General features: G+C 31.5%; 1 protein-coding gene and 1 pseudogene across 1 annotated transcript in view; one reads left to right on the top strand and one right to left on the bottom strand.

Moving 5' to 3' along the window:
• The window catches only part of LOC107482533 (probable xyloglucan endotransglucosylase/hydrolase protein 6), a 2,287-nt gene extending 291 nt beyond the window's left edge, over nucleotides 1-1,996 (top strand). Inside the window, 3 exon segments of the mRNA XM_016103071.3 lie at nucleotides 277-377; nucleotides 470-666; nucleotides 1,471-1,996. Coding sequence (XP_015958557.1) covers nucleotides 277-377; nucleotides 470-666; nucleotides 1,471-1,861 — 689 coding nt within the window. The 3' untranslated portion in view covers nucleotides 1,862-1,996.
• Nucleotides 1,997-8,544: 6,548 nt separating this feature from the next.
• On the bottom strand, nucleotides 8,545-11,341 carry LOC107482197 (uncharacterized; annotated as a pseudogene).
• Nucleotides 11,342-12,175: the final 834 nt, after the last annotated feature.

Below are 12,175 nucleotides of genomic sequence, written 5' to 3'. Positions count from 1 at the left end.
TCTATATTTTTTATTTTGTCTTATACTAAATTTTTTTTAGCAAAAAATAATAAAATTTAAATTTTTAAGTCATAAAAATTTTAATAATATATTATAAAAATTTTTTTTTTAAATAATTTAAACTGATTAAAAAAACTACATAAATAATTATATCTTTGACAATTAATAATAATTCTCTTGTTTAGACGCACCAGTGATCAAAATATATGATGATTTGTGAATTTTGTGAACTACACAATAACAGTACGGCGTGTGCTATGTGATGGTTATTTTCAGGATGTGGGTTTGCTTCCAAGGTGAAGTACATGTTTGGGCGTGTTAGCATGAAGATCAAACTCGTCCCTGGAGACTCTGCTGGCACCGTCACCGCATTTTACGTTAGTACACCACAAAATCAGACACCATTATACTGTGTTCGTATAGCAGCCATATTCTTATTATTATAGTTTGTGTATGCCTGTGTGTGCAGATGAATTCTGATACAGATTCTGTTCGTGATGAGCTGGACTTCGAGTTCTTGGGGAACAGGAGTGGACAGCCATACACGGTTCAAACAAACGTATATGCTCATGGAAAGGGTGATAGAGAGCAAAGGGTCAACCTCTGGTTTGATCCTTCTGCTGATTTCCATACCTACACTATTCTCTGGAACCATAAACATATTGTGTAAGTAAATCAAATACACTCTAGTAGATATAATTATTTATAGAGGTATGCTATGTGTACACTAAATTCAACCACCAAATTCAGTCACAAGTATAAAATATAAATAAATATTATTGAAAATAAATCAAACTACATATGTATTTATATATAAATACATTGGTGATTGATTTTAGTGGCTAATTTTAATGTACAAATAGTATTTTTGTTATTTATATGTTGATAAAAGACATAATTATTCAGGTTTTTTTTTATGTCCGTTTAAATTTTTTTAAAAATTATCTCTATCAAAATTTTTATAATAAAAAATTTAGATTGAGTTCGATAATTATTAAATTCTAAAAGAAAAAGAATTTTAACATAAAGATAAAATAAAAAATAAAAAAAGAAAATTTACTGACATAAAAAAATATTTACGTAAATTTAAAAGAGACTCTTACATAAAAGAATGTATTAAAAATATAATATTTTTGAAAAAAGTAATTTTAGAATATAATTTCATAACTTATGGCAGAGTTCAAATTGGTAAAAAAAAAATAATTTTAGTATAAGATAGATTTAAAAAAAAAGTTCTATAAAAAAAACAAAATGATACAAACCTTAAAAAAAGAGCTCGTGCATGAAAGAATACGTTAAAAATAAAAAAGTGGTTTTATGCCAAATACTACCCTCTTATCTCTAGACAAGCAATTAACTTAAAAACCATTAGATTATATTGTCATCCTCGTTTATTTCTATATTATTGGATAAATATCTCACATAATAAACACTAATTTAAATCTGCTATACATATATGCACACGTACAGATTTTCCGTGGACGATTTCCCCATCAGAGTATACAAGAACAACGAAGCGAAAGGGGTGCCATACCCAAAGATGCAAGCCATGGGAGTGTACTCAACACTATGGGAAGCAGATAACTGGGCAACAAGAGGTGGGTTAGAGAAAATCGATTGGAGCAAAGCACCCTTCAATGCCTACTACAAAGACTTCGACATTGAAGGGTGTTCAGTTCCGGGTCCGGCAAGCTGCGCCTCCAACCCGAGTAACTGGTGGGAAGGCGCAGCCTACCAAGAACTTAGTGCCATTCAAGCAAGGAGGTACAGATGGGTTCGTATTAACCACGTTGTCTATGACTATTGTCAAGATAAGTCAAGGTTCCCAGTCACCCCACCTGAGTGTCTTGCTGGCATTTGATTAACATCATATCCCATTTTATTCATACAATATTCAGTACATAACACATTAAAAAAAAGTGTAATCATACATCAATATTTTATATACAGAAACTATTATTATTATTATTATTATTGGAAAAATGTTATTTTCACATCAAAAGGTGGAAATTAGAAACTTCATACATATATATAAGTATCAGAAACAAAAAAAAATTAAAGGCTTTCTGATCGATCTCTATCTTTCAACATCTGCCACAAGTTTGTTTCTCGATCTCTTTTGTTTTTTTTTATCATTTTTTTTTTAAATGTCGAAATAGCACTTCGCTCTAATGTTTGTGGGGAAAAAGCCTAATATGGAGGAGCACAAGCGCATATAAATCAAAGCTAATAATTAGCTAAGCCTCTGTCTGGCTTTATGCCTTTGTATATTTATAAGCATTGTTTGTGTATAATAAAGCTTTTTATGGTTTGTGATCAATGAAATATACATACATACATGGTGCCGTCTATGATGGCTTAATGGGATCCGTGACTAGTGTGGCTATAATCAATGGACCTCTAACAATGAGCCACTTGGCAAGTTGACTCTCATATTGAAAAGCATGTGACCAAATTTTTGGGCAATAAGTATGTTAGTGAGGACAGTAATTCTCCTATTACTTGATTAGGTTAATGTTTAAACATCTAATGAAATGTCTCCGAAAAAATAATGGAAATTAAAAGCTGAAATTAAATTTAGAAAATAATTAGTGATTATAAAAAAAATTAATAAATGAAGTAAATATGTAAAAATAAAAAATGGAAAAAAACAATGAAAATTAGAGTCCTTATTCGTTGTCTTCCGTCGACGAAGAATTAGCATTCTGACCATGTCCGGCGCAAGTGAGGAACTGCTGTCGATCAAAATTTTTTGGTCGTCTTGAAGGAAGGACTTGTTGATAATCTTTATTTTCCTTCGCTCTAAGTAATTTCGAGTTCAGTAACAGAAGATTGTAGTCATATGTTGGACTCCTGAAGTGCAGGGATATTCATAACATGTCTTTTTCACCTTCTTTCTTCCAGCACCTCCAACCTCTGGCCATGGTTACCTCCACCTACAACTTCCGACACCTTTGCTGTCATTGCTTCTAAATGGCTACACGCTCCAAAAAAAATACAATTGTTCATTCTCACCTTTTATAATTTTATTGCATTCATTCATAGTCGTTCAAAACTTCTCTTCGTCAATTGGGCACGACCGACGTTCCTAAAGATCTTTCCACCATCAGAACATTCTATCAAATTATTTGTGTCCTCATATATAATCAAAGAAAAAAGACAAATAAGTCCCTGACTTTTCAAACTTTTGACAAATACATCTCTGACAAAATTTAAATACAAAAAAGTCCCTGACTTTAACAAACGGAGGACAATTTAGTCCTTCCGTCTATTTGTCTTTCATACACCTAACGGAATTGGCCGACGTGGTTGAAACGGTGTCCAGGTGTCCGTTACGGTGCCACGTTGGAAGGAAAAAAAGTTCAAAGGACAAATAAGTCCTTGACGTCATTTTACAAATAAAGTTCGAAGGACAAATAGGTCCTTGAGAATTTTTTTTCAAAATTAATAAACTCATTTCCTAAATTCTCTCCTCTACCTCTCTCTATTTTTATATTTCTCTCTACTATTTTTACTCTATATATAATTATATTTTATATTAGTAATTTGACAAATCAAAATATGTCATTCGATATTTTTTTACAATTAAAATATTTTAAATGTAAAATTATACACATTAAATTATTTTAAATTTTAGATAACGAATGTTAAAATTAATTACTAATAAAAAATTAGACTTTTTCATATAAAAATAATAACTAAAAATCTTATTATTTAATTTTTTATCTGCAGATATCTTTGTCTTCTTAGTCAGAAATTTTTGTCAACTTACGACTTTTTTGTAAAAGTAGTTTTATTTTATAAATCTTTTGTGTCATGCATGATTTATACTGTTAGAACAAAGTGAACTATAATTTAAAAAAAAATATTCTTGTAATGTTATTATGCATAAAAATACTAATTTTAATATAATACACAAATGCACTAATGCTAACTTAATACATGAATGATGCACAAATGAACTAATGCTAACTTGATGCAAAAATGAACTGATGCTAACTAATGCCCTGGTATGATGAAAACTGAACTAATGCAATTTAACAAATTCTAATATAATACACAAATGTACTAAAACTAAACTAATGCAATTTAAGAAAAAAAGTAGAAACATAACAAGCCCAATTTCTACAATTTTAATACAAATAATTTAAATTGTAGAATAAAACAAGTTAACTAGATTTCAAAATACAAGCATAATTTTATCAGAAATTATTTTTAATATGGAAAGAAAATTGGTGTTTTGGTTGAATATTGACATTTGAAGTGTATTACAGTATTGTGAAAATTATTCAATACGCCCCCACGTGTTGGCTAAGATGCTGCCACGTGTTCAACATGCCCCTACGTGTTGGCCAGAATGATGCCACGTGTTCACCACGCCCCCCACGTGTTGCACCACGTCCCCCACGTGTTGACTTCCCACAAAAAAAAAATCCACCCATCTATAATTACACCACATTCTCCCATTTTCAACAAAAACACCAATATTTTTTCCATACAAAAAAAAATTAGCCTAATTTTATAAACTAAATTCTCATAATAGAAATATAATAGAAGTATAATGAAAAAAAAATTCTCAAGAACCTATTTGTCCTTCGAACTTTTTTTCCCTTCCAACGTGGCACCGTAACGGACACCTGTACACCGTTTCAGCCACGTCAGCCAATTCCGTTAGGTGTATGAGAGGCAAATCGATGGAAGGACTAAATTGTCCTCCGTTTGTTAAAGTCAAAGATTTTTTTGTATTTAAATTTTGTCAGGGATGTATTTATAAAAAATTTAAAAAGTCAGGAACCTATCTGTCTTTTTTCCTATAATCAATTTCACTGATTTTTAATTAGTCATGCCGTAAAAAAATCGCACGATTAACGCCCCTTATCCTGCAAAACGCATGATTAGCGGTTTTTATATTCTCTCCCGCGTGTCAGTATCGTACTGACTGCTCAAACTATAGCCACCCATAGTCACCAATATGGTAGCCATCAGAGACACAACCTACATACATACATATATAGTGAGTTCTGTGGTGGCTTGTTGTTTGGTAATTAAGAGTAATTTTTTTTATCATTCCATGATATTGGCAGCAAACAGTCAAACAAGAGAGTGTATTAACTTTTAGTCAAAGCTAGCAATTAGTGCCAATTAGTGCTAAGGGAGGTAACATTAAAGATTGGAAAAGCATGGGGAGCCAATAAAATATCTGTACAATGCGTACAATGAATGTTTAAGGAGTATTAGAGATATAACCATTAGCGTTACTCTTTCTCATTAGCGTAAGCCTTTGGCATGAGTGGTATCATGACATGGTATTAGAGTGCTAAATCTGAAAGGTCAAGAGTTCGATTTTTGGTGAATTCCAAAATCAAAGGCAAATGATAGATTTCGTTGTAGACGAAATTTAGAAAAAGAGGATGAAAGTGATTCTTGTATGTCTGATTTCGTTGTCGAGTGGTCATCTCACTCGTCTGCTTAAGCAAGTGTCGGGAGTTCAAACCTTGCCTTGTGCATGCAGTAATTCATTGGTCAGCAACTGACCCTTAAATGGAGTTCAGATCCGCGACGAATTAATCTTTAACCCGTCGGGTTAGGGGATACCGTTTGAGTAAAACAAAAAAAAGAAAAAAATCATTTAATAAAATGTTTTGTTATGTTAATTAGGGTAAAACTTTAAGAATGATATCCAGTTATTGATTTGCTGACTCAAATTAGTTATAGATTTTGTGCAGTATGATTAAAGTATAAAATGAAAACCATAAAAAAAGTTTGAAAATAAAATTTAGTTACATTAATTTAAGTATTAGATTCAATTGAAAAAAAATTAATTGACCGTTGTAATTTTAAAATTTAAAGTATTTCTTTGAAAACAAGAATTTTTTATTGTGTTAGAAGCTAAAATTTGAGTGAGAAAAATTCTAAAAGAATCTTTGGTTACTTTTAAGGAGACAGGTTACGTAGTAATATTAATTATATCAATAATATTTATGAGACAATAAAAAATTAGTTTAATATAAATAATTATAGATTATTTTATTTAATATTTATTAATTATTATTAAAATAATTATATAATTTTAAATGTAATAAATATATAATTATAGATGTATTATAAAATAATTGATTAAATTAAAGTTTTCTAATATGAAAAATTTTTTATTATCGTAAACTATAAATAATTTTAAATTTTAATTTAATTAGTTTAAAATTTTTGTATTTATAAAATTCAACAATAATTAGGACTTTTTGAACAATGTGCATACCTTTGGTTTAAGCCAACATTTTATCATTGTTCGAAGAATCTTTGATTATTATTGAATTCTACAAATATAAATTTTTCAAACCAATTAAATTGAAACTTAAGATTATTTATGGTTTACGATAACAAAAAATTTTTAATATTAGAAAATTTTAATTTAATCAATTGTTTTATTATACATCTATAATTACATATTTATTACATGTAAAATTATATAATTATTTTAAGAATAATTATTAAATATTAAATAAGACCATTTATAAATTGGACTATAAACCTTAGTTATTGTCTAAGTATTTTTTGGACATCCAACCACTTTTTCAACTATATGTTTTTGTTAGACTCAAACTTTAGCCCATGTTAATGTATTTGTTTTTGGGACCCAAAATTTCGTCCATGTTCCTGCAATAAACCATTAATGTTACTGCATTTAGCACTAACTTCTAGTTTTGGCTGAAAGTTAGTGCACTTTTTTGTTTGACTACCTGCTGCACGTGTTTCTATACCATTGGATGGTAAAAAAAAAGTCACTTTTAGCCACTAAACAACAAATCAGCATAGAACATAGCTTAAACAATAAATAATTATATTAAAGTAACTTATAAATAAGTTATTTTGTATTTGGGTTTTAGTTCTAAAAGTGCTTATTTTATAGATTAATGAGCTAAAAAGTAGTAGTATTATGAGAAGTCATTTTTTTAACTTCTCTATAAGCTCCTAAATAGCTTCTTAAAAAGCTACAATTTGACTTTGAAAATTGCACCAGACATTAATACTATTACTTTTCATAAGTCAAAAGTTCAAAAAAATTACTTTTGAATGTTTTCAAACGAGCCCTAAAAGTAATTGATTCTGATAATCACAGTGAATTCCATAATGGAGGTGTGGTAAATGTTTCGATCACTTAATCAAATTAATTAACAAACAGAATAAATCAATAAATATTGGAAAAGAACGTGGTAACATTGAAAGTTCAATGCACGAGTTTTGGGTAAAATCGATAGAGTAATCAGCCAGTATCCGACCAAGAAGGCTATCAAAGTGTCTGGTGGAACGTTCCTTTATAAGTCAGCAGCCCTGTTCGTGAGAGAAGTTGAAATTAAGAGTAGTAATGGAAGTGGTGGTGTCGTGGACGGCGTGGCCTCTTGGTAGCTTCTTCTTGTGCCGCTTAATGGGGATCGACTCTATCACTACTAAACACAATCTCTTCCTTCTAATCATACTCCAATCGGAGGATAGATGCGTCACTCTTCTTCGTTCTTGGTAGCTTATTCTTGTGCCGTTTCAATGTTGTAATTTGACGTCAGAGTCATCATTTTTCGGATTGAAACATACAACTAGTCAATTTTCAAAATGATTAAAATTCTATTTTTTTAAGTAAGGTCGTAGAAAATGTTGTGTTGATAGCCCGTTCCCCACAACCCTCTGCAATAGGCTTCTTGGAGGACGCAACCAGTGGAGAGATCCGTCCGAAGAACACGGCAACATCTTCATTCATTCCAGATCCAAAGAACATGGGAGATTGCGTCGGGAAGTGTTTTGCGACAATGACCATGGAGATCTCTCTCTTGCGCCATGGAGAGCTCTCTCTTGCACCATGAATTAGGGAATTAGCATTTTTATTCCTTCTTTTTGGACAAACAATAATTTTTAATGAAACTAATTTTTGTCCACGAAGCCTTAGGCCCAACTTGCAGAATTAAATTTTTTATAGGCAAAATTTCTGAACTGTCCTTGCGGTAAATAATTCAAACTTACTGCACTTAACACAATCACAATCACAATGCCCTTAGTGACGTTGATCTACTACTCTTTGCTCAAATTCTCGCATTGCCAAGTGTTTGCACACCATTAGCCAGTCAAACTTTGGCCATCCTTAGCCACCTTGCCCCAAACCACCACAAAATTCACCTCAAGGTAGTGAACTCATAGTTTTTACCTCGACTCGTTAAGTTAACTTAAAATCATAATTCGTTGAATCGTAAGACGAAACGTAAACATGACTCGTAAAATATAAAAATTTAAAAAAATTTAATAGCAAAAACTAATTTTACAGATAATAAAATAAATCTCAAATAAACTAAATTACCCGTAGAATTATAACTAATATATATATACCATAACAAGTCAAAAGTTACAATTCAACACAAATTCACAAATCAAAACACAAACTCACAACTCACAAGTTCATACCACACTAAAATAAATTCAAGTAGCAAATAAACCAGCCAAACTACTAGAATGAACAACTAATTAACTAAAATATAAACAAGTTATTTAATAATCATTTTATTATTCATCAGTCATAAAATCTTCAGGAGTTTCACAAGCTTCTGCATTACCATCTTCATCATTATTAGGAGTAGGAGGAAGAGGTCTTTGGAGAAGTTCTTCAAACTCATCATCATCAAGATAAGGAATTGCCAAAGGATCCTTAGAGGTACAAACAACTCTATTACCACTTGCTCCATCATTTAAATCAGGATCTGGAATTAGAGCATCTAAATCTTCTTCTTCTCCATCTTCATCAGCAACAATCCACTCTTCATCAGAGTCCAACTCATCAAGACTATAGTCATAATCAAGACTTCTTCTAGTTTGTTTTTTCTTTGTCAACCTTGAGTTTGTCATCACAAACACAACATCATTCATGGTTTTAACTTTCAAACGGTTTCTCCTTTTTGTGTGAACTTTTCAAAAGTACATAAAAAGTATTAGTAAAAAAAAAAGATAGAATTGAAGAATTAACAACCAAATTTATAGAAGTAAAATGCAAATTATATTTAATTACTAACCATCTCAAAAGCGCTCTAATTGCGTTCACATCCAGATGAGTTACATGTCAAATTCAAGACACAAATTGCAAATTGTTGAAGCTCTGGATGCTGATCTCCATAAAAATTCCACCATTGAGCTGAAGTTTTGGTATAAATTGCATTTTGAGCTACTTTACTACCAAAAAACTCTTTTCGAGTTTTAAAATCTTCAAGTTGAACATCCATCTTAGTGATTAAAATCTAGATTTCCTATCATCCTTCATACAAGCATAAAATTGCTTCTTAAGCTCATAAGAAATTTTAAAATCGGAGTTATAATGAATTTGAGGATTCAAATAATAGCCCACATCATACAATGGTCTATGACGTTGCTTCCCCCATCTTACGTCAATAATATCCCAAATAGGTATATAACTAAAACATAAAAAAATTAATAAATTAGTTACAAAATAAAAAATATTTTCAGAATTGAAGTTGAATTTAAGTCCAAATTAATGGTGTTTCCCCACCATATACATATAAGCATGGCGTGCCCCTACCTTGTGGTATTGCATTTTAACTTTGTTCCTTTCTTTTCTATACATTATTATTATTATTATTATTATTATTATTATTATTATTATTATTAACCTATTCATGAATGGTTTCCTAGCCGTTCAAGCAAGGCTGTTATATGCCACACAGTCACACACCATTCAATCTTCAAAGTTTTTAACTCTCTCTGATTTTTATTTTTCTACTTCTACCGTTATTATATTTTACAATTACACGTATCATTTAACATTATGTACAACTCTAATGCATTAATTAAAAAAATTAGACACTTTATCTTATCTCAACTCCTTGAAATGCATCTCATATTTTCTCCTTTGCACTTTGCATTTCTTCATAAATAAATCCCATTGCCAGCTTTTCTTCTGAATCCACCATACGAAGCACATGAAGAAGAGGTTAGGCAGCCCTCAAGCAAATTACCACTTCTTTCAAAAACATCTTATCCAACACTACACTTGAAATTATTTTTCCATATTTTGTCTTTACAAATTTACTAGAAGTCCATTAATCAGAAAGAAATATTCTTATTAACGAATCTTTGTTGTCATTGAGACATCCCAAAGTAAGGTAAGAAGTTGCAAAACAGGTCATACCCGTCCTCGCCAAATCTTTCCCCTTAGTGTGGTTGTGTAATCGTGCAATAAGAGCAATTCTATCATATATGTAAGTAGTAATCTTTCTACCTTTATATATTGTGTCCTTATGAAGTGTTACTTTTTTTTCCAAGTCTTCTAACATTAAATTAATGCAATGTGCTGCACAAGGCGTCCAAAATAACTTTTTTCTCTTTTTCATTAGCATTTCTATTGCAGATTTGTAGTTAGCCGCATTGTCGGTGACAACTTGGATGACATTTTCTTCACCAACCTCTTCAACCACATTATCTATCATTTTAAAGATTTTATCAGTTATCTTAGTAATATGAGAGGCATCAATTGATTTAAACAAAAATAGTCCCTTTAGGACTATTAACCAAAAAATTTAGGATGGTCCGTCTTCTCTTATCTGTCCAACCATCAGTCATTATTGTGCAACCAACCTGCTTCCAATATGCTCTATGTTCCTCTAGTGATTATTGAACAAGCTCCAGATATTTCTTCAAAAGAGGCACCCTTAATTCATGGTAGGATGGTGGCTTGAATCCTTGTCCATATCTTATAGCTTTTTCAAACATTCTACTATATTCCTCGCTCCTTGATACATTAATGGGGATACCATCGATGTAGAAAAAAGCTCTAATCTCTAAACATATTTCCTCTCTCAAATGCTTCTTAAATATGCTGTTGATTGTTGTTTGAGTACTAATGCGTATTTTTTTGAATATGTTGTCATCTAGTTCTTTTCCCTTTCTTTTTTCACCGGTAGTGTCAACTTCTTTAGTAGCTTCACCTGGTCTTGCCCCATCCATACTTGTTTTCTTCATCAAATTCACTTGCAACCCACTCACAGCATCCCACATTTTCTTCTTAACTTCATCACTAACAGCTGTACAAGCTCCAACACCTTTTTGAGTTCCTACTAATTAAATGGTGTTTCAATCTATAAATTCCTCCTGAAAAAATTTTATGACAGTATTTACATTGTATCTTCTTTCCATCTTCTCCAACAAATATCCCGTGCTCCCATCCTACATTAGTTCTACTTCCAAGAGGATTCTTAGCAACTTTTCTTTTACTAGCAATTTCAGATGTATTTCCTGACTGAAAAGCTGGAATGTTAGTAAGATTTTCACTTGCATTAGCTTGAGTCGATGCCATTTCTATTCAGAAAAATTAAAACAGTAAATATTCAACAAATCAGTTCAATATCATAGCAAAAATTACAGAATTGTGTTCAATTTCAATTGCAACCATCCAAGTTCAACAACAAAAATTTAACAATCTAATTTGAACAAAAAATACCAGCATAACAAAAATTCAAGAATTATATTCAATACCACAACAACAATTTAACCATTTAGTTAAAAGAAATTCAACTTCCAAGTATAAACAGGTAAAAATAATTTTAACTTTTTGGTGCATAAAATTATGATCACACTTTTCAAAACTCCGCACAACTAACCAGCAAGTGCACTGGGTCGTCCAAGTAATACTTTACGTGAGTAAGGGTCGATCCCACGGAGATTGACGGCTTGAAGCAAGCTATGGTCATCTTGTAAATCTCAGTCAGGCGGATTCAAATGGTTATGAGGTATTGATAATTAAAAGATAGACAAAATGGAAAATAACATAGAGATACTTATGTAATTCATTGGTGGGAATTTCAGATAAGCGTTTGGAGATGCTTTGTTGCTTCTGAACCTCTGCTTCCCTATTGCTTCCATCTAATCATGCACACTCCCTTCCATGGCAAGCTGTATGATCCTCTCAGTGAAAATGATCCGGCTACGGTTTCTGTACGGCTAATCAACTGTCAGATTTCTCGTCTCGGATGAAAAATACCAAGCACAGCTACTGCAGAGCTAATCATCTGTCGGTTCTCACTTGTGTCGGAATAAGATTCATTGATCCTTTTGCACACTGTCACTACGCACAACATTCGCAAGTTTGAAGCTCCTCACAGTCATCCCTTCCCAGATCCTACTTGAAATA

This window comes from Arachis duranensis, chromosome 1 (genome assembly GCF_000817695.3).
Source record: "Arachis duranensis cultivar V14167 chromosome 1, aradu.V14167.gnm2.J7QH, whole genome shotgun sequence".
In the NCBI taxonomy this organism is placed as follows: Eukaryota; Viridiplantae; Streptophyta; class Magnoliopsida; order Fabales; family Fabaceae; genus Arachis; species Arachis duranensis.
The sequence above is the reverse complement of the archived record's forward strand: the minus strand, read 5'-3'. Positions and strand labels throughout refer to the sequence as shown.